The sequence below is a fragment of the Drosophila miranda genome (genome assembly GCF_003369915.1).
Source record: "Drosophila miranda strain MSH22 chromosome Y unlocalized genomic scaffold, D.miranda_PacBio2.1 Contig_Y2_pilon, whole genome shotgun sequence".
NCBI lineage: Eukaryota > Metazoa > Arthropoda > Insecta > Diptera > Drosophilidae > Drosophila > Drosophila miranda.
The window spans coordinates 5,735,128-5,758,363 of record NW_022881614.1 but is presented as its reverse complement, the minus strand read 5'-3'; the positions used below and the strand labels follow the sequence as shown (position 1 = coordinate 5,758,363).

Genomic DNA, 23,236 nt, shown 5'->3' with positions numbered 1-23,236 from the left:
AAAAGCAACACCAACAATTACAGCAACAACAACAACAACAATCGCAGCAACAGCAACAACTACAACACCAACAATGATGATGGGGAAAACTTGCAAAGTTCAAACACAAACTAATGCAGCAGCAGCCCAGCCGAAGAGTGGGAGGAGGAACAAAAGCCAAAGCGTGAAGGAGTGTGAAAGAGGGGATGGGAACCGGGCCAGAGTATCCTCTACAACCTACACTACCCTTTACTATAGACCACTTTTAGCTAGACTCTCCTTTCCGCCACCGACACTCTACTTGGGGCCACTTCCACCGTCGTCGTCCGCTTTCCTTTGGGGGGTATTACCGTTTTCACGTAATTGTTTGGACTGTAAATAAGGATGCATTTCCGATCCCATAATCTGCTCTGTCCGTCTGTTTATATGAGAACTTATCTCCTGGCTACCTTATAGGAACGATCAATATTTAAGGGTATTCAAAGCTTCGCTCACCAACGGATATCCCTTCTTTCTGTTTGTTCGGGTTATTGTTGTTGGTGCGCTTAATGCGCACAAATGTGTGTGTTCGTGTGTGTGTGTGTGTTGTGTCTAGGTGTTGGATCCATCGGCTTCCTTCTATTGTCCCTCTCCGAACCTTGCCCCTATACCATCTCCTGCTACTATCCTTCAGTCCTTCCGTCCGATCCAAGAAAATGAAATAAAATAAACTCGAGTTTTGTTTTCGTTTGCCGTATACGCAATGGCTTAAAGCTTACGCCTTCGTCCTTCGTCCTGAGACTATACGCATGTGGCCAGTGGTAATGACCTCCGCAGGTCCAAACTCCCCCCTCTCCTTAGCACACACACACAAAAGCGATGTTGCTGTTGCACAACTTTGTTAGTTGTTGGCCAGCAGAGGGTTAAGTTCTGATAGTTATGGATGAAAAAGTGGAGCAAAAACGAAACGAAACGAAATGAAATGAAACTGGAAGTGGACTGGGAGTGTAAAAATGTAAAATAATCCACAGAGCAGCACTTAAAGTTACTTACCTTCTTGCCAGCACCGCTTTTAGCCCCGTTTGAACCCATTTCCTTGTGGTTATTTAATTGTGTTGCACTGCGAAAATAACAGACTCACATATAATTTAAGATAACTGAGATATATGGAGGTTGAGAGTGAGATATTATTATTCGATAAGCTTCTAGTCAGAGCGGGGCTAAACGGATTCAATCTTTTAGATAATAGTATTCTCTAGAAGAGAATGGAAGTTAAGAGTGATTGGAATCGTCTCGCTCTCTCAATCTTCTCAGAAATCAAAATGGAACAACTAATATTTCCATTTAAATCACTCTACTACGGATCTACTCGTAGAGATAGACAGTCTGTTGGAATTAAATCTATGAGGGCTATAAATCAAGTTGAAGAACTACATATATTGATTAATGAAAATATTGAATATGCCGAATATTCGTGTGGTGTAAATGGAAACTTTACGACAATAAAAGTAAAAGTGTATTCGATTGGGTGGAATAACTGCATAGATTGAAGTTCTTTGTTTTATATGAGCTCCTCTCCTCTATAGTTCCGTTTATACAATTATTTATACTAAGGTGCCGCTTTCATAAGAAAACAGGTAAAGTATCCATCCGAAAGGCACTAGAATGCACTAGAATTCTAACAAAAATGTGTTCAATAGTGGGCCAGCAGTCAGCAGTCAGCAGTGGGCCGTTTAGTCGTCTATCAGTGCAGATTGGCCTTCGAATGCCCAGTCGCTTATCATTTTGCACGGAAGCGGACAAGCGGACAGGTGGACAGGTGGATGGGTGGATAGGCGGATAGCCGGACACAAAGGGGCACTTGAATGGACAGACACTCGGAGAGCTAGAGGAAAAGGAAGGGTGCTGGGCGAAGAAATACCTGTTGTTGCATTTGCATTCATTTCAAGTGCACCCGCAATTTCACAGAAACATGGCCGAATGTTTCCCAGCAACATGCTGGTTCGGGGCTGGCATTTTGTGGGCGTTCGGCTTGTGATTTGTTCGTTGCATTTGGCGCTTGTCGTTTGGTCGTTTGGTCGTAGTGGTAGTGTCTTGGCGCTATGCTGCTGCCGCATAGTACGTTTATGTTACTCGACCGGTGAACAACGCGGCGCGCTTGCGTCTCTGCCTCTGTCCATTGCACTGCATCGCACGGCTGTCCGGTGTTTCGTCTCTCGTGCAGCGAAGCGATCTTCCAATCTTCCAAGTAATAAATAAATTAAGACCAAAGGCATATCAAAAGACAAAAAAAAACCTTTAAAACTTATAAATAAATGAGAGGAGAAAACCTGATTTCGCACAGGGCGACGATCTGGCGTACGACCCCACGATTCCACGATCCCATGACGATGCCAGGGAGAGGCTCGTCCGACTGCATTCTTGCATCACGTGCTGCAGAAACTGCATCACCGACCATTCGCCACCCCACTTTCAAGGCGAAATTTTGCGCGGCGATCTGCAGGCAGAGAAAAAGCCTAATTACAGTTGTTCTTTGTCTCTTCTCTTCGTTCGTTGCTTCTTCGAGCGCTAAGTGATTTGTTTTCGTTTCTCAATTGAACGGCTTCCAACCACTACAAGGCGAAGGGAACAGCTGGGATCAACATAATGATCGGAAAAAGAGAGAGAGAGAGAGAGAGAGAGAGAGTGGTGCAGGAGAATCAAGAGAGAGGGGACCTGGACGAAGGCGGACAGTGGGACAGAGAGCTAGACGCAGTTGCAGCAGTAGAAATGCATGAAAATCATGCGATCGATCAGTGGCGGCAAACTTTCAATCGAAACATTGGACAAGTGTGTTTTTAATGGTTGTTTTAGTTGTTTTTGTCATTGAACTTGTTGTTATTCTATTGTTCTTGCTTGAGTGGTGGCTGCTGTTTGTGCTGTTGCACCTGAAATTGATTAATTATATGTGCAAAACAATGCACAATGATGTAAATGCCTGTTTGCTTGCACAAAGTCAATTTGATTGAATTTTTCACTACCTACGTACTAGGGCGTTTCGTTGCATTATATTTTTCCGTATATTTATGCAGATTTGTTCTTCTTATAAATGCATAGGGTGTGGTAAAGGTATGCTGGAGCTGAGCAGAAGCTTACCACAAAGATACAACATAGGAATCATGATCGATTCTATAGATTCAATCGCTGTTCTATTCTCGTTTGCACAGATCAAAAACAAGTTTTGTCATTGTACAAATAGAACCTAAAAATGCATTGGAAATCTCAGCCCAATTTTCTTGAGTTAGGATATCCCACAGGTTCCATTAAAGCCATTGGCAGTTTTTAAACATAAACCAATCAAAAGTTTAGTAAATTAACCTTATTGATTTACTTTCCATAAACTCCGCTAGCAAAAAAGAGCTATAGTAATTGCCTGCAGGAAATCTCGCTAAAGAAGAGCATCTAAGCCCTCGACTTTCATAGCTGGCATTTCACATATTTTTCTAAAACCCCGACCTTTGCCACAGTATGTGCTCCCATCAATCGGGCATGCATAAAATTCCTCTCAACGAGGCATTTCAAAAGTGTTTTGTGTTTGCTTGTGTATTTATGAACATTAAATGCATCTGTCACAGCTTTCATCGTTCTCATATTTATTTGCATTTACATATTGCAAATAATAACTTAAATGCCACATTGAAAAAACCGTTTAGCACATTACCAACATTTAAATCAACACTTTCGCTGGTTGCTGATTCGCTGTTAATTTTTTTGCCTCCTCTTAATGGGCACTGAATAGGGCTTGATTTAAGGGGAGTTCATGAGAGGGTTGTGCAGTGGTGGCAGAAGAATGGGTACGCGTAGGGGCGTATCAATTATGTGAGTGCATTTGCAATGCCTGAATTTAAAGGTTTCCATGTGACTTTCGTGAACCAATTTTTTTATTTTTCGTGATTGATTTATGTATGGGATATACTATTTTTCTTAAGAAGTACCATCCGATCAACATGAAATGTTGGATCTGCCCCAACAGAAACTACATTCCGCCCTGTGCACGGAACATTTGCAGCAATAATTGGCGACAAGAAAGGTTAAAAATACCCGTGTAAATACTCTCCGCAGCTAGAAAGAAAGAATGTTAGAAGGCACTCCCAGACCTCGTGACGAACCACTCCGATCGAAAGCAAAACAACCTCTGACGCTGTGCTTTCGCTTTTCGAGAATATTTTTAGATCAATTTTTTTCTTCTTTCAGGTTTTATTTTTTATACCCGATACTCAAAATGAGTATTGGGGTATATTAGATTTGTGGTAAAAGTGGATGTGTGTAACGTCCAGAAGGAATCGTTTCCGACCCCATAAAGTATATATATTCTTGATCAGCATCAATAGCCGAGTCGATTGAGCCATGTCTGTCTGTCCGTCTGTCCGTCCGTCCGTCTGTCCGTCCCTTCAGCGCCTAGTGCTCAAAGACTATAAGAGCTAGAGCAACGATGTTTTGGATCCAGACTTCTGTGATATGTCACTGCTACAAGAATATTTCAAAACTTTGCCCGGCCCACTTCCGCCCCCACAAAGGGCGAAAATCTGTGGCATCCACATTTTTAAAGATACGATACAATCCTGTGATATCGGACCTTGACCGTTTTGTGTCAAAATTTCGCCACACCCCCTTCCGCACACGCAAAGGACGAAAATCTGAGGCATCCACAAATCTCAGAGACTATTAACGCTAGAGTAACCAAATTTGGTATCCGCACTTTTGTTAGATCTCACTATAAAACTTATATCTCAAAATTTCGCCCCACCCCCTTCCGCCCCCACAAAGGACGAAAAACTGTTGCATCCACAATATTGAGTATACGAGAAAACTAATTACGCAGAATCATAGATAATGATCATATCTATCAGATTGCTGAATCTGGATCAGATCAGATCATTTTTATAGCCAAAAGGAACAAATCAATTTGCAGTGGCTACGCAGCGCCCGACGTCACGCTCAGACTGATTTTCTGTCTCTCTCGCACGCACTCTTTGTCGTGTCGTTTAATATTAGCGCCGTCTGCCGGAGGAGAGCCATACTGACTAAGTATCGGGTATAAATGTAGAGTTGAGACGACGCAAAGCTGTAATTTGTCATAAATATTTGCATATTAAAAAGCTCTTTTCCCCTTGATTTATTTCTATAACCAAATCCAGTTGTGGTGACTTCAAAAGTGTATCAGCAATTGCATTTGGAACTTGAAGAACAAATCGTCGCGAAAATGCATTGCAGTTGGAATTGTAACTGGAGCTGGACTCAGGTCTGGATGTCGGGTGAGTGAACGGGAACCTATGTACTACATATGTATAAAGTATAGATAGAACTTATGGAATGCTATATATGCATGGAGCTACAATGTATGAAAAATCATCCGATGAAAAATCTTACCGTCAAAACCTGACCCGATCTGTCAGTTCTGCGTCGAATAGATTGCATCTCACGGAATGCCGGAATAAAAAGTTGGCGAAAAATTTATGAAATGCCAATTTCACTTACGCCTTACTTTATTACCCCTGACGCACATTTGCAACTTTGTTGCAACTGACTGTTTGTGTGTGCCACACAGCTACCCGTGCTCCTGGTCCTGCTCCTGCTCCTGCTACTGCCACCCACTGGCCGGCCAAGAGTCTCAGATTGCCTTTTAGCTTTCAACTTGAGCACTATTTCAATGTTTCTGTTTGTTTATTTGTCTCCCACTCCAACACTCTCTGGCATTTGCGCTCTTTCCCTCTGGTCTTGCCTCTGGTTTTTCCACTGCTCAAATTTCCAGTCCTGATGCTGGCGCTGGTCGTGGAGGTACGGTCCGAGGAGTGCGGCCAGGAGGAGTTCACCAAGTGCGCCGAACCCCTCGAAATGCTGCACTTAACGTCAGAGTTATCGATTGGCCCCGCCAAGAAGGAGGAACTGGACAAACTTTGCCAGTAAGTGTGCTCCCGGAGAAAGTTCCGATCCGATCCGATTCAGAGATAATCTCCGATTGTTTTGCAGCGAGCTACGCAAAGGAGTGCGGTGCATCCAGAGTTACACGCGACGCTGCATGGATCTGCAGCAGAGGAACCAGTTCAACAAGCTGTACCACGGCACCAACCAGTTTATCCGCGATCTGTGCAACAAGGGAGAGTTCCAGGAGGGTAAGATGCGACCAGAAACCTACTCCACAGATCTGTTTAAGCTTGATATACCCCCTTGATAACACCCAATGTAGAGTACCTAAAGCATGTGCCCTGCTCGGAGATGGCCAAGAAGGAGTTCGAGGTGTGCGCCACTCGCTATAAGGAATCAATGGTCTTTCTGAAGCCCAACAAGAATCAGGAGAATCCAGAAAACGGCACTCTCAACGAGAACATCAAAACCATTTGCTGGTGGGTAGAGATCTCTTCCTGATATTTCTTTCCTATAGCTAAATCCCCCCTTCGCAGCTCCATCAATGAGCTCGTGGACTGCTCGGAGATGGCGGCCCGAAGAATCTGTGGCAATGAGGCGGCCAAGTTTACGCGGGAGCTGGTCGATAAATATGCCAACAGTTTGACTAAGGTGAGTGTGATTACCGCTCTACGTGAGACAAACTTGATCTTTTCTCACTTTCGCAGACCTATTGCGAGGACTTTACCCATAATCCGGGCATCTGTCGCGACGAAGCGCGCAATGGTGCCCCTGGGGTCCTACAGCAGACCAGTCTGGTCCTTCTAATGACAATGACGTTGGTGCCCCTGCTGGTCAGCAGCAGCCGAAGCAACAGATAAATACTTGGCCACAACTACAGTTAAGTTCAAAATTCTAGAACCAGTTTACACACACAGGAAAAACAGCAAAAGGAGTGCTAAATAGTTAAGGTTTCCCCCCAAGCACACGCACACGCACCCACTACCACTACCGCAATCACTACTTTCCCACACTTTGTCAATCGTGCAATATATAGAGTTGAGTTTCGTTGAGTTTGTTTAAGTCTTTAAGTGTTGGAAATAATTGAGGTTCTAAGTTAGTAAGTTCCTAAAAAATTCCCCACTCTTCCATACACACTCCCCTGCAAACGCAAAGAATGTAGTTATTCTCCCCCCACGGAATCCAGCAAAAAAATGTGCATTTCTTAGAATGAAAATTCTACTATTTTGTAGATTCTTGATAGACCTCACTAGTGGTTAGCGATTATTCATTTCACACACTGTAAACACCTTCAGGCGTACTCAAAATTGATAAAGTTATTGATAAAAGCATATGGAAATACCTACAATATAAATAAATAAATATTAGTTTCACTTAAACACATATGTACATACACACTTAAGCACTCAAACGCCCACACCCACAAGCTGTGAATATATACATATATTATGATTAAAGAGTAACATTTATTTTAAGTAAAACACACACACACACGAATTCATAAGGAAAAAACACAATAAAAACAGTAAAAATAAATTAACAAAAATATATGTATATGTAAAAGAGACAGAGACAGAGGGTGAACAGAGAGTGAGAAAGAGAGCAAGTGAAATAAAAGAGAAAACGAGAGCGTGCCAAAAATGCTTTTTACTGCAGGATAAAACCAAGCGCCGCCAAAAAGTATGCAACGCGCCGCATCCCGCCACCCAAAAGTATGCTGCGCAAAAATGCAATTGGGCTTTGACGCTGTGGGATGGGATGGGGACGGGGACGGGCTGAAGGACTGTAGGGAAGGCCAGGCGAAGAACCCTCCACTGAGGCTGGCCATAATTTATGTTTATGTGGTGCGTTCGTTCATTAGATCAGCGGCGAGGACCTGGACCCAGGATCCAGGACCTAGCAGACATAGGAGAAGCTCAGGACGCCGTTGCTGGTTGACTTCCCGCCTGGCAGCTAATTTATAAGGTCGCCACATGACTCAAGGAGATCAGAAGAGCGGGGGCCGGACGGCGCTCCATTGAATGTAATAATTATAGTTATCATGGTGGGCCAGTGGCATCTCCATTTGCATTTGGCATTTGCAACCTTGTTGAGGCATCGACTTCGATCCGGATTAAAGCGGAATTTGAATGGTTCAAAGCAGAGGCCATTGAACGGTTCAATGGAGTGGCTTAAACCAGTACAAACTGAAGGCTAAAACTGTCCTCTAACTAGTTGAAAGGCTTCCACAGGCTTTCACTTCAAGGAGAAATGAAGGAATTGAAATTTAAGCTTAATGGCTTTTATGACGACTTTTAATTGGTTAAGAGTATCTTCAAATTACGATTGCTTTCAATCAGTCTTTTGAAGAAGAAAGCCAATAGAAAAAGGATTAGGTTAATGACCTATGGCCAAAATGGACAATATGGTTAAGGACTATGAGATTAAGACGTTAGGAATTTGGGAACTATTTTCAATGCCTAATAACTTTAGATTTACTTTTTTTGACAACTAATTTCACTAAAATGTTCGCCATGCTTCGGGAGTCTCTTTTAGCAAGGCTTTCACTCCCATCACCGATTCTGTGTCTCTTTCTACACTCCTCTCCTGCTCTCACTGTTCATCTTTCTCTCAACTGCTTGGCCAATAAATGTCTTTTTCCTGGCCATTCAGTTGTGCCTTTACCATCTTTTACCATCAGGTCTCCCCAATTGCATTTCAATAAAGACGTTTTCGAGCATTTTTGGTCAGGACGAAATGCTTAACAAATCAATAGTTGAGTGCACCGACGGTTGTAGGGTTTTGGGGCTCTGGGGGTTGGGCACAGGTCGGACACAGGTATCTCGATTGCAGCTCAAATATTTACGTTTCCATTTAGAGCTGGCAGAGGAGATGCCACGAAATGTGGGGAGAATGCAGGTACTTCCCAGAGAACTCCTTCTCCGGAGTCATTTTCAACTTCATTTGTTGTGCAAATAGGCGAAACGTATTGCCATTGAGTGTCGTAACCCCTCGATATCATTTTCCCCTGACCAGCGGAAGAGGCCTCAGCCCTCTCTCTTTTTCCTTTTTAATTTGAAGCCATATTTTGTTGATTCGAACAGACGATCCAAAAGTGTTTTTGCGGCTGATGAAAGCATCCTTCTGACCTGCCAATTTCGGTTCTTTTGAACTGTTCAATATATCTATCTGAAGATATTCCAACCAAATAACATTAACTGCCCTTAAATATGGTTTTGCATGAGAAATTTAATCGAAATCGGATGCAAATACCTACATATGTATGTGTCATATGGTAGGGTATCCAAAGCTGTCGAAGGTATCGTTTCATTTTCGATTAGTTTGTAATTAATTGAAAATATCCTTTTTGTATGTGTGTACTCTTGCTTTTACGTGTGTGCCTATGAGAAGGGGGAAGAGCAACAGAATCAGAGCAGGAGCAGCAGCAGCGGCAGAATTGGAGAGTGGCAGAAAGGGGCAAACAAATTGACAGCCAGTTGTCGTTGCAGTTGCAGGATTCGTATTCATACGGCAATTTTAGAGTGGCACTCATGCTGTTTCCACTCTTTCATTCATAGTCTCTCCCCCTACCCCTCCCTCTACCCCTACCCCACACTCTATCTCTGGACTCTGCTGAGAAATCCCTGACGCACTTTCACTCATGTTTAATCCTCTTTAACAGAACGGCAACAGAACGATTACAATTTTATGTTTTGTTCCCTTTTCTTCTCTTGCGATTTTGCTTATTTTTTTCTATTTGCACATTTCCGCTGCGACTAATCTGCAATTATGTTTTACATAAAAATCCTATCACATACAACAACAGAGCGTGTGTCAGGGAGAGGGAGGGAGCGACCGAAGAAGAGCGAGTGTGAAGGGAAAAACTTTTCACAAACTTTGTCCAGGCGCTGATTGTTTTCCCTGCTCTGATAGCCATAGCCGGGGAAATACAAATATTTAACAACAACAAAAACACAGAGAGAACAGAACAGTAGATTCGAATGCAGAAGCATTTAATACCCTAAAGGATATATTGTTATTTATAAACATTTGTAAACGCCATTTGATGCTGGTCAAGAATACTTGGAGTATAGGCTTGGAAATACTTCCTTCACAGCATTGCAAACATTCGATTAAAATCAGAACACCCTTTGCCAGGACACAACAATGACGACTGTGAAAACTATCAGAGACAAAGCAGCGTATTAACGGACAGACGGCAGCAGCAGCAGCAACAGCAGGAGGTGCATTGGCAGTAGCAGTTTCATTTCTGCCAAGCGTTTCGTATACGCATTAAATTTGTAATCTCAATTTGAATTCGAGAGAAGGCGAAACCCGAACACAAGTTGGTCTTAGAGCAGAATATGAACCGCATCCAGTAGTGGCATAGACTATGGCCATAATAACAACTAATTAGAGGGATTCGCATATCGAGAGAGCCAGATAGAGAGAGAGAGTGGGGGAGTCGATGGACTGAACGATTTAGAGCAACAGGTGAAACCGAAGGTCTGATCAAATTACGTAATGAAATTAAGTATTGAGAAAATAAAGTATATGTGAGTGTTCAAGTTTACTGAAAACCATAAAAAGCTCCAGAAAAACCTTCTGCCAACAATACATTTCACAGCGGATAATTCTTGCGGAACCCATTAAAGGTTGACCTCTGAAAGAAAAGGCAGCAGCGGTAAGCGGTAAGCGGTAAGCGTTCCTTGATTAATGGGATCTATTTGAATAGTGATGCCACTCGCAAGCAGCTCCACTTGAAATTGAAGCACACAGACAACTAATTGGCATATGAATCCCAGCCACAACAATAATTTCAGGATGTTGCAAGTCTCCAGAAGCTCTGCGTATTTAATAACTTAGAGCAGGAAATGGGAACTGGGAAATGGGAAATGGGAAATGGGAAACGGGAAACACTCTTCCTTTGACCAAATCCAGCTAAAGCTATTCGATGCATTTAGAAGCATTTACGTGTCGTCCTGGGTACCCATCATACATCGTACATCCCACATCCCACATTCTACACTCCACATGATATTCACTTTGAGATATTTTCGTTTCAATTTCAATTTGTGAAGCATCAGCAGCAGCAGCAGCAGCCATGTCAGCTGTTGGCCAGCAGCTGGATTCGGTTCTCGAATGCATTTCGTAAATGATAATGACGTTGGTTCTTGTTGGACTTTGTTGCTGTTCTTGTTGCATGCGTTGCATTTGCAAGCGAGGGGCGGGGGCCCGGATAGGCCGTGAGCCTGTCTCGATGCCTCCTGCTGTGGCTTGTCGTGGTTTATGGCAACATCTTGTCCAATTTATTACCACTTTCATTTGGTAGCATAATAGGCCATGCACACACACACATACACACACAAAAGCACTTGAGGCTGGCAACTCCTCACAAGCAGAGTCGCATGAATATATCTATAGCACGTAGCACTCAAAAATACTCAAACATTGAAAATTGGAGTTCTCGTTCTCGTTCTCTCTGTCTGTCGTCTCGTTTCTGCTTCATCAGTTACATGCTCTGAATAATTCAAGCGTATTCAGATTCCCCCAAAGTAGGCCTTTGTCAAAAAAAGGAAATGTTTTTTTTTCTAACCAGTCATCGCTTATACCCCTCGCTGGAATGGATAAAGGCGCTTATATGTACTCGAATTTGTCTCTCCAAAGTAATTAAAGTATTTTTTGTAAATTTATACATTTTTGTTTGCAATAAATGTGTGTTTTTATGAGAGCAGCGATTGCAGGGTATGTTGGATCCACGGAATTAATTGTCTTTGGAAAGCAGAAGGAAGAGTTTCCAAATAAACATCATATATACATTCCCGATGTACCCATTAGGGTTAGGTTGACCCGGACGGCCCTCAGAGGGGGCCCCACATAGGCCAGTATGGCACTTAGTTGTCCGGATAGGGGGGGTATGAACCGTCGCGGCAGTGTTTAGTGGGTTTTGAAGTCCTTTGTCGCATGCGCCGCAGCCAGGCAGTGTCCCGTTAATATTCCCACTAATAATCTGCAGTCCTTCCGTGGTAGGTGCAGCAGGTAGTGGCTGAGTTTGTCATTGCGTTCCTTGCACATGATTTTCGAGGTTCTGCAGGCGGTGGTACTCCTCCACCTACATTCGGTTTCTGATCCGGCCTGCTTTTCTAGATCGCTTTGCAGCGTTCTGAGGGAGACAGGCACGTTCTCGGTTCTCGTATTCGCCAGCCCGACGCCTTCCTTAGCTAGTACGTCCGCCGTCTCGTTCCCTTCGATGCCCTGGTGGCTGGGAATCCAGTAGATCCGCACTGACTTTGTCGTGCTTAGGGTATCTAGTGCCTCCCTGCTCGCCAAGACATTTCTGGAACTGACTGCGGACGACTGCATGGATCTTATCGCCGCTTGGCTGTCGACGAATAGGTTGACCGCATCGTGTGCTCTTTCAGTGAGAAGAGCGACTTCTGCTGCTTTCCTGATGGCAAAAACCTCTGCCTGGAATATGCTACAATGATACGGTATCTTATATGACAGCCTTATCTCAGGGTCTGTACAGTATAGGCCCGCTCCTACTCCTCCGTCTATCTTGGAGCCGTCCGTATATATATTGATGTGCTCCGTTTGGTCTCTTCCGATTTTCCAGTCTTCAGGTCCCAAGGATGCAGTTGTTTTTACGTCGAGGCATGTTTGGGGGGTCATGTAATCAGTTGATCTGTTCATTTCCCTTCCAATTGAACTATGCCCGTATTCTTGTGGCGACATATTTCCTGAAGCGATAAGGCGTTGTGCTGCCTTTTCTGCAGTCAGACGGGCGTGGATGTCTAGGGGTTCGATTCCAAGTAGGGTTTCGAGTGCTTTTGTTGGGGTTGACCTCAGTGCCCCTGTAATACAGAGCAAAGCCTGTCGCTGAGTCCTTTCCATAAGCTTATGATACGTTTTCTTTCCAGTAGCTTGCCACCACACTAAGACTCCATACAGCAGAGTTGGTCGCACCACCGAGATGTAAATCCAATGCATCAGAGCCGGAGATAGGCCCCATGTGCTGCTGAGCATCTTCTTGGATGCATAAAGCGCAATGGTGGCCTTCTTCACCCTTTCCAATACATTGGGTTTCCATGCCAGTTTACTATCCAGTACTGTGCCCAGGTATTTGACTTGTGTTTTTGGGGTTAGCCTAGTTTGATTGATCATCGGGGGGGTCCATATCGGTACCTTGTACCTCTTGGTAAAGAGGATGAGGTCCGTCTTGTCCGCGTTGATACTGAGTCCTACTTCTTCCGCCCACTCGCGTATCTCCCTGAGTGTTCGTTGCATTAGTGAGCTGAGGGTCGATGGGCAAACACCCGTAATAAGTATGCTTATGTCGTCCGCATAAGCTGTTATTATTGGGGCCTTCCTTTCGTATCTCTTGATGAGGTCGTCGACCACCAGATTCCACAGGAGGGGCGACAGGACTCCACCCTGGGGTGTGCCTCTGTGTGCCTCTTTCACCATGGAAGCGGTGCCCCACTCTGATTGCACCCGTCTGCAACCTAGGAGGTTCCTTATCCACAGGTTGATTGCTGGGTGTGTATTAGTTGCTACCAGGCAATTTGTTATTGCTTCCGTAGCCACGTTGTTGAATGCTCCGGAGATGTCCACGAATACTCCCAGTGCATACTTTTTATTGTGAAGGGCTTTCTCAATGGTAGCTACTACCGAATGTAGTGCGGTCTCCACCGATTTCCCTTTAGTATAGGCATGCTGGTTGGTTGACATCAGTCCCCCTACCTCATTCCTGATGTGTAAGTCCAGCAGCTTTTCTAGCGTTTTTAATATAAAGGAGGTAAGGCTTATCGGTCTATAGTCCTTGGGACTCGCATGGCTGCACTTTCCTGCCTTTGGGAGGAAGACAACTCTCGAGGTTCTCCATTGGATAGGGATATAGCCAGTACTTATACAAGCTGTGAATATTGCGGAGAGCCATGGGGTAATCGCCTCTTTGGTCACCTGCATCATGGCTGGGAATATCCCGTCAAGTCCTGGTGCTTTTGTGCCCGCAAAGGAGTCTATTGCCCAGTGGATTCGCTTGGTGGTTAACAAATCTGTTGGGGGGTGTTGTTCCTCGGTTGCTAGGTCCTGGTGCTCTTTGGCATCAGCGACCTCGGTGCAACCAGGGAAATGTTCCTCCATTAGTGCTGTTAGGGCTTCGTCACTGCCCTCTGTCCACTGTCCGTCATCTAGCTTTAATTGGCTTTGTATGGTAGGCTGCTTAGAGAGCAGCTTCCGTAGCCGTGCGGTTTCTGGTACTTTCTCGATGTTGGAGCAGAAGGTCCTCCACGAGTTCCGTTGTGCTTTACGTATTTCCTTCTTGTAGCTCCTGAGTAGGAGTCTGTATTCCTCATAGACGATCCCTTCGTTCGCTTGTTTGGCGATCTTAAAGAATTCCTTGAGGTTGTCCCTTTGAAGAGAGAGATCCCGGCTCCACCAGAGTGGCTTGGACCTCTTCTTCGTCCTCGAGGGTTTGCACGATGTGTGGTAGGCGTCCAGCAACGCGTTGGATAGGGTCTCTAGAGACTTCTCTATGTCCTCCGCGGATTTCACTGTGCCCGGACTCGCGAGCTTCGAAGTAACTGTCTTTTTAAACTTTTCCCAGTTTGTATTCCGGGGGTTTCTATAGACTATTACCTTCGAAGAATGTTTCGAAGAATGTTTGAAGTCGCACTTAAACTGAATGTACTTGTGATCTGAGAAGGAGGGTCTTTCAAGGACCCTCCAGCTAGATACCGTAGTACTGTTTCCCGTTGCTAGTGTTAGGTCTAGCACGTTGGATGAAGTCGGACCCACGAAGGTGTGCTCCTCCCCGACGTTTGCTATATATAGATTAGTATAAAGTATAAAGTCTAAGAGTGACTCACCTCTATCATTGATGTCGGTGCTTCCCCACACATTGTGGTGGGCATTGGCATCCGTCCCGATGACGAGTTGATAGTTTTTGGTGCCGGCTTCTGTCACCAGGCTCCTGAGTTCGTCGGGTGGTGCGGGTCTGTCGTGAGCCATGTAGCAGGAAGCCACCAGAAGGCGCTTTTCCTCGCTTTCCAGCATCACAACCGTCAGGTCATCCGTGCTGTAATGAGACATAAGGTAAGCATGGATTCCCTTTCGTACGAGTACGACGGTTCTGTTCCTGCTTACCGATGTTGCGTAGAACAGGTTGTGATTTGAGGACTTTAGTCCGGCCTCTGAATTGCCTGTCGCAATCCAGGGCTCCTGGACTAGAGCTATGTCGGCGAGCCCTTGCCATGGCGATAAGGAGCTCCGCCGACGCTACCTTGCTTTTATGCAAGTTTAGCTGCAGCACACTCAGCATGGGTGGCTGGCTCACTTGCATCCGACGGGTTGACTACTAACGTCAGGTCACCGTCTTCCTCGTCTTCGTCCTCAAGCGCAAGACCCTGGGCGGCCTCCACGATGGACTCGAGACCTAAGTCCTTTTCCACCTCGCCTACCTGCAGGGTATGCGCGTCCTTGTCCTCAGGGTGGCGCTTTTTGAGGCGCAGGTAGACGCTACCCATGCCCCACGCCATCTTCCCGAACTTGGGATACAGCAGATCCTCTGCCTCCTTGTTTATTTGGAGGTTCACACATTGGCCCCCCTCGTTGGGTAGTGGGCTACCAATGTGTAGGATCCTCCAATCGGTCGTTGGCACGTCCGCGTTTTGCCGCTGAAGGAGCTTCAGCGCTCGGTCTCCCTGGATTGTGATGGGGAAGAGTACCTTCGCCTTAGGCTTGGACGGGATAAGCTCACGGTCCACAACCTCCAGCTTGGCCCCCTCCCACATCGCCTCCAGTTGGCAGACCGTACGCGTCAGCCACCTTAGGGTTGGATCGTCGTTGCACTTTAGGATCTTAACCCCATTTAGCCACCCAGCACCATCGAACGTGGGCATAGGGGCCGCGGGGTCTTCTTCCATGTGTGCAAACAGTGCGTCGACGAGACGCGCGTGCACAAGCTTCCACTGTGCCGCTGACATCTTGACGTTTTCCTCGCTCCGGTCGATGAGTGCCACGATCAAATGTCGTTTGGTCACATCGCTGACCTTCGCGTTCGATTTCGATGGCTTCTTGGCCACTTTCGGTGGAGGGGCTGCACTCTTGGGCCCGCGTTGCCGCTTGCTCGCCGGAGTGTCTTTAATGGCACTCTCAGTCGAGCGTTGCCTCTTGGTGGCCATCATCTCCTCCACCTTATTGGCATATTCGCCATTCGACGCCCTCATCTGTGGCATCTGGGCGTAATGTAGTCGGCCCTCCTCTACTCGCTGCTCGGCCCAGGCTAGCTTGACCTTCTCCACCTGGGAGATGTCTACTTTACCTTGCAGCCGGCTTTTGATATTGAGGGCCGCTTTGTATTGTGCTTTGGCCTTCATCCCCTCCTTGGAACGCTTCGGCCCTTCCCTACGCAGGGAGCTGGTGCCTGGTTCCGGTGAGCGGAGAAGGCTCTCTTCCTCCGTCCTGCTCATAGAGAGCACGCTCTCCAGATCCGTGTCTGTGTCGACTACGGCATCTGTGCGGCTCAACTTGCAGGCTGCGGAGTGAGTTGTTTTTGTTGTTGTTGTTGTGGCAGAAGCTTTACAACTGACTTGGCCTGCTCCCGCCAAGTCTGAAGTGTGACCGCTGGCGACACGCAGAGAGGATTGCTCCTCCCCGTGCCCGCCGGTGGTAGCAGTCACGCTTCCCACCGACGTTTGGGTTGACATCCCAACCCGTGCTTTATCCTTCTTCGCCTCCATATTTGGCCCGAGGGTCCATACTTTGAATCGGGAAGACGCCGGACCATAGCCTTAGCTAGACACTGCATTACCCCGGACAGAGCAAGCGACAGTGCATTACCCTTGTCCCGGGTAATGCAGTGTCCATTGCCCAGCCGGCACCCTCGTGGAGGTTTCAGCTAGAGGATTTTCGCCAGCCGATGTACCCATTACTTTATCTATGAACACTTGAAGCTGCTCAAGAGCTACAGCTACCCTCAAATATGATCCTTCCACTTCAGATATGTTCTTCATTCTTTTACAATCAAAAGAACACAGTGCTATTTTCTCCAGAAACCCTTAACAATATTGTTTGAGATGCCAAGCTTTTTTGGCACCTATGTGTTTCAAAAATGAAAAGAGATTTCGGGTTAAACTTTATAATTCGTATTTAATCTTGGTGGCTTAGCGGAAGCCGATTGCTTGCTATTGCCAGATAAACCTTATGCGAGATCGATATGCAACCAATGCGCAGAGGGGTTAGCATAGAACTAAACTATAGACGACGGCGTTAGATCAAAGTGATTGCCGAAGTGGCGGCAGCAGATCAAAGTAGTTGCCGAAGTGGCGGCGGCAGAGAGCCCCTTTAGCGGGAGAGCGCAGCAGCTCTGCAGAACGTCAACGTTTTACAACATAGGCGGCTCTCTCTGCTCATACAATAATAATGTTAAAGTTACGGTTATTCTTTAGCGGCTGGCCCGAACAAATATATTACACTAGAAGGGAATCGAAAAGTCGGGATATCCAGGCAAATTGTTATACCCGATACTCAAAATGAGTATTGCGGTATATTAGATTTGTGGTAAAAGTGGATGTGTGTAACGTCCAGAAGGAATCGTTTCCGACCCCATGAATTGTATATATTCTTGATCAGCATCAATAGCCGAGTCGATTGAGCCCTGTCTGTCTGTCCGTCCGTCCGTCTGTCCGTCTGTCCGTCCACTTCAGCGCCTAGTGCTCAAAGACTATAAGAGCTAGAGCAACGTTGTTTTGGATCCAGACTTCTGTGATATGTCACTGCTACAAAAATATTTCAAAACTTCGCCCCGCCCACTTCCGCCCCCACAAAGGACGAAAATCTGTGGCATCCACCATTTTAAAGATACGAGAAAACCAAAAACGCAGAATCGTAGAGGATGACTATATGTTCTAGAGTGTAAAATCTCAATCGTATAATTATTATAGCCAGAATCAAGAAAACAATTTCATTCTTTCTCGCTCTGTCTCTCTCTAACACACAGGTTTCATGGTCGGTTTTGCAAATTGCAAAATATGAGTTCAAGGATCTCAGAACCTATAAGAGCCAGAGCAACCAAATTTGGTATCCACACTCCTGTGATATCGGATCTTGACCGTTTCGTGTCCACACCCCCTTCCGCCCCCGCAAAGGACGAAAATCTGGGGCATCCACAAATCTCAGAGACTATTAAGGCTAGAGTAACCAAATTTGGTATCCGCACTTTTGTTAGATCTCACTATAAAACGTATATCTCAGAATTTCGCCCCACCCCCTTCCGCCCCCCCAAAGGACAAAAATCTGTTGCATCCACAATATTGCACATTCGAGAAAACTAAAAACGCAGAATCATAGATAATGATCATATCTATTAGGTTGCTGAATCTGTATCAGATCAGATCATTTTTATAGCCAAAAGGAACAAATAAATTTGCACTGGCTACGCAGCGCCCGACGTCACGCTCAGACTGATTTTCTGTCTCTCTCGCACGCACTCTTTGTCGTGTCGTTTAATATTAGCGGCGTCTGCCGGAGGAGAGCCGTACTGACTTAGTATCGGGTATAAATTTAGAGTTGCGGTCTCCGCAGCAACTCACAACGTTCCCCCTCGTTTTTTTTTTATACCCGGTACTCAAAATGAGTATTGGGGTATATTAGATTTGTGGTAAAAGTGGATGTGTGTAACGTCCAAAAGGAATCGTTTCCGACCCCATAAAGTATATATATTCTTGATCAGCATCAATAGCCGAGTCGATTGAGCCATGTCTGTCTGTCCGTCTGTCCGTCCGTCCGTCTGTCCGTCTGTCCGTCCCCTTCAGCGCCTAGTTCTCAAAGACTATAAGAGCGAGAGCAACGATGTTTTGGATCCAGACTTCTGTGATATGTCACTGTTACAAGAATATTTCAAAACTTTGCCCCGCCCACTTCCGCCCCCACAAAGGGCGAAAAAAATCTGTGGCATCCACAATTTCGACGATACGAGAAAACTAAAAACGCAGAATCGTAGAAGATGACTATATCTTTTAGAGTGCAAAATCTGAACCAGATCGTATAAATATTGTAGCCAGAATCAAGAAAACAATTTCATTTTTTCTCGCCCTGTCTCTCTCTAACACACACGTAGCATAGCCGGCTTTGCTTAGAGTAAAACATTAGCGCCTAGATCTCAGAGACTATAAAAGCTAGAGCAACCAAATTTGGTATCCACACTCCTAATATATCGGACCGAGACGAGTTTGTTTCAAAATTTCGCCACACCCCCTTCCGCCCCCGCAAAGGATGAAAATCTGGGGATATTCACAAATCTCAGAGACTATTAAGGCTAGAGTAACCAAATTTGGTATCCGCACTCCTGTTAGATCTCACTATAAAACGTATATCTCAAAATTTCGCCCCACCCCCTTCCGCCCCCACAAAGGACGAAAATCTGTTGCATCCACAATATTGAGGATACGAGAAAACTAAAAACGCAGAATCATAGATAATGATCATATCTATCAGATTGCTGAATCTGGATCAGATCAGATCATTTTTATAGCCAAAGGAACAAATCAATTTGCACTGGCTACGCAGCGCCCGACGTCACGCTCAGACTGATTTTCTGTCTCTCTCGCACGCACTCCTTGTCGTGTCGTTTAATATTAGCGGCGTCTGCCGGAGGAGAGCCATACTGACTTAGTATCGGGTATAACTGTAGAGTTGTGGTCTCCGCAGCAACTCACAACGTTCCCCCTCGTTTTAGATTATTTTAAAGCGTTCCATTCGCAGCCTTCTGTCGCATCCCCCTGTGTCCAGTCCATTAACTGCTGATTGTTGCACAACTATCGCATAATTATTGCATATTATTACCAGGCCTAGTATCATATTTCAGCAAGGATAGTGGCCCACAGGATGTCCCGTGCCACGCTCAACAGGCAGCTGCCCCATCATGTATTACGTATACGCAATGCTTGACGCGAGCCATTTCTGGTGCAAATCCCCAGGCGCAGTTAGCGGAAGAAAAAAAGAGAGAGACAGAAAAGTTTACTGTCAGTTTGGCGGCTGTTAAAAAACAGAACTCAAGTGTTGAATGCACAGCCACACCATGCCACTAGTTTTAGCTCCCCCTTGCATATCCTCGCCGTGTTTGTGTTGGTCTCTTTTGAGGCCTTTCAACAGCAGCGACAGCCACACTCGAGGGCGGATAGTGTGGCAGGGGCGTAGGCGCTTTTTAATTGCACTGAAAACAAAATGCAAAACACTTGTTGGCTGCCGCCTGGCTGCCTTCCAGCTAGTTGCTGCTGATATGGCATGCCTCCTATGCCTCCTCCCGGTCGAGGTGTCGTCAAAGTTCTTTTAACATAGCCAAATCCGTGCAGTGTCGTGTCATGCCCGTCAGCAGCAGCCTCTGTGCCATTTGCTGTTGATGCTGCAATGCCAGTGCCAGCCTCAGTCGCCGATGCTGTTGCTGTTGCAGTGGAAACTGCTTTGATTGTGTGCCATAACTGAAGGCAGTTTCTATGTGGCGCTTCCTTTGGTGTTGTTTCTCCTTTTCCCTTCGAGTGTCTGAAGTTCTGCTTTGATCGCATTGCAACATTCTGCGACAGTTTTAGGATTGTAATGGGCTCCCAGGGAGGCATTGGCAGAAGAAGTGAATGGAATTATTCTTTGATCTTTTCACTTAGTCACAATTTTCGATTGATTTCTAAGGCAGGCATTCGATAATGATTGATCAACCGTTAAGCATTCCTTTGGATGATATACGGCACATTAAATTACCCCTTTCGATCAGATAGTGCTACTTAATTTCAATTGTACTTGTTTCCCCTCCAATATATTCGATTTATTGAGCGCTTCATTAGCCGCGAACCATGTTTAATTAACGAGCACAATGGAGGAGTGTGTCACTGACGTTGGCGTTGACTGTGTCGGGTTGGAGGGTGAAATTTCCGACTCTCTGGTGACATTTGAAAAGTTGAAAATAATATAATTTCCAGCGCTATAGCTATATAGCAATGTATATATGAAAAACTAACAAGTTCGACTGTCGGGAAGCCCTGCCTGGGGATGGCTGGGGATGACTGTGGGCCAGCAGCTAGACGGGGTTTGTCTTAGCCAACTTTTCAACCCGAAAGAAGGAAAACTTTTGCGCTGCACTGTTGCAATGGACCTCTCTATTGTAAGATGTGTGTATTTAGGTGGGTATGTGCGAGCATAGGAAAGTTTTCTTGGCGCTGGGCCGGGGGAAAATGCAGCGTTTTCCGGGGAAACCAGGCAGCATCGGCGTAGTCTTTGGGGAAATTAAACATTTTCTATTTGAAAACTTTGCTCGTGTGTCTTTTGCGAATTCTGGTGCTGCTGATGCTGCTAATGCTGCTGCTGCTGCTGGAGCAACAGTTGCCCCTCCTTTCGGGTCACACTTTCGCATTACATTAGATGCCTTTGTTCCTGCAACAATTGCGAAAGTCATAATTTTTCCTAATTTTTTTCCTTGTGGCAACTTTTGGGTCTTCGATTCCTGTGACAAATTCGGCAGCAAATTGCTGGCAGATTTCCGACACCAACCGAAAAACTTTACTGTGAAAGTTCACGTTCAGGCTCTGGCTACAGAAGGGGTGGCACGGAGGCACGTCGGCACGGTGGCAGGGATCTAAATGTCAAGCGGGTTACTGTCATAGGTGTTGCATATTTAATGCGCCGCCCCCGGTGGCAACGCCAGCAGTGCTGCAACAGCAACAGCAGCAAAAACAACATCCATAGGAACAATTCAGCGATTGAGGCAAGTGCACCCCAAACGCAAAGTGCATGCAAATATTTTTGTCAACGATTGTTTTGCTCCCGGAATGAGGACCTCTGACTGCAGTTGAATGTGCAGCAGAGAGAGCGAGAGAGAGAGATGCTGTTGGGCCCTGGGTCAGGGGTCAGGGACAAGCACAAGGACAGAGCCCAGTTGTTGTCAACTGTTTGAGTAATTGTCGTTGGTGTGAAATTTGGCAACGCTGACACTGAGCCGGAAAAGGATTTGCTGGGTTATGTATAGTCCAAACTCTGATTGAGATGAAGGAGCAGCTGGATCGAGCTCTGAATCTAAACGGCCATCGATGGATATATATGGCTATTTCCGCTGTGACGCGGTCCCCAAACGTTGCCAAATTTCACTAATCACTGTGGATGGGAAATTTAACATTACGCTCGACATTCACTTTCAAATGGGATTGAAACGTTGTCAAATTCCCATTAAATGGAAATTAATTAAACTACCATCTATCTTCATGTGCAGGAATACACAGTTTCAAGTCTTCTCAAGCCGATAGCAGTATCTTTTTGTCTGACTTTTCACGAAAAAAATCAATTAAAGCGTGTTACCAAAAAAAAGAAGATATTGGAGTGCCGGAAAACTACGAAAAAACCCCCGTAGCTGATGGAAAAAATACGCATTTTCAGTGGGCAAACACGATGCATAGCGTATAAAAACAATAAAAAAGATTCTTTAAAAAAAAAAAAAAAAAAAAATCGATTCAAAAAAACCGAAAATAATTGGCACATTGCCGAAATGGAAATGCAGTGAGAGTGAATCCGAATCAAGTGCGGGCATGGGGCTTGCATCTGCTGGGGCATTATCAAATAATTCAGTTGTAATCTATTTTAATCTGGCAGACATCCCTCAAAAAAATGTTTGCTTGTTTGTTAACCCATTGGCAATCGCGGGATCCAATCTATTTATTACGCCGTTTTGCTAAACATTTCCGAGATTTAAATGCGGATTCACCCAGACATACACCCACTGTGACTAGCTGATGGAATGATGGAAATGTCCAGCTATATTTACGTCACAGGATTTTTTCCACCAAACCAAACGAGAAATATACGAATGATTTAAGCGGCTTAGTGTAATGGGTGCCGACCAGCGGGTCTTAGAGCAACGAATCTGTTGCGGTGGCATAAATTGTACAATTTAATTTGGCAATATAGATTAACAAGTTCATGAAACAGAATATGCACATACATATGTACTGAACTACAGAGCAAATGGAAATAAACAAACGTTATCTGATAGCTGTTTTTTCGGTCAGCTCAATTTCAGCTGGCATACACTCAATCATCGGCTTTTGAATATGTTTAAAATAACAATATCTTCAAAGCCTTTGTGTTGGAACCAATCAAGAGTTTTGTGTAGAAAGCATAAAGCAAATGGGGATAGTTCTCCTCTTGTGTGTTATTATTGAAGACACTGACACTGACCCTGACATTCCCTGATATTAGTAGCTTTAACTTCCTTCCTACTATAACTCAATATGATGAATGACCCTAGAGATAAGGAAAGCAAATATGTACAAAGTTCTTCGAGCTTTGATCTAATAAATTCCACAAAATTCCCATAAAAAAAGGGCCTTTTTTAATGAAAATTCATTTGGTGAAA

The 23,236-nt window shown here is 45.2% G+C and overlaps 1 protein-coding gene across 1 annotated transcript; it reads left to right on the top strand.

The window, feature by feature from the left end:
- Window positions 1-2,100: 2,100 nt before the first annotated feature.
- LOC117193325 lies at window positions 2,101-7,312 on the top strand. Its single transcript, XM_033398053.1, has 7 exons — window positions 2,101-2,206; window positions 5,136-5,252; window positions 5,750-5,900; window positions 5,968-6,110; window positions 6,185-6,341; window positions 6,399-6,513; window positions 6,570-7,312. Exons 2-7 carry the CDS (start codon window positions 5,201-5,203, stop codon window positions 6,720-6,722), a joined length of 771 nt encoding a protein of 256 aa, XP_033253944.1. The 5' UTR covers window positions 2,101-2,206; window positions 5,136-5,200; the 3' UTR covers window positions 6,723-7,312.
- The last annotated feature ends 15,924 nt before the right edge of the window (window positions 7,313-23,236 follow it).

Excerpts from the sequence above, each read along its gene's own strand:
- LOC117193325 (XM_033398053.1), top strand. The coding sequence starts at position 5,201 with ATGCATTGCAGTTGGAATTGTAACTGGAGCTGGACTCAGGTCTGGATG. Across the intron at positions 5,901-5,967 it reads GAACTGGACAAACTTTGCCA|CGAGCTACGCAAAGGAGTGC; the intron begins GTAAGTGTGCTC and ends ATTGTTTTGCAG. Across the intron at positions 6,111-6,184 it reads CAAGGGAGAGTTCCAGGAGG|AGTACCTAAAGCATGTGCCC; the intron begins GTAAGATGCGAC and ends CACCCAATGTAG.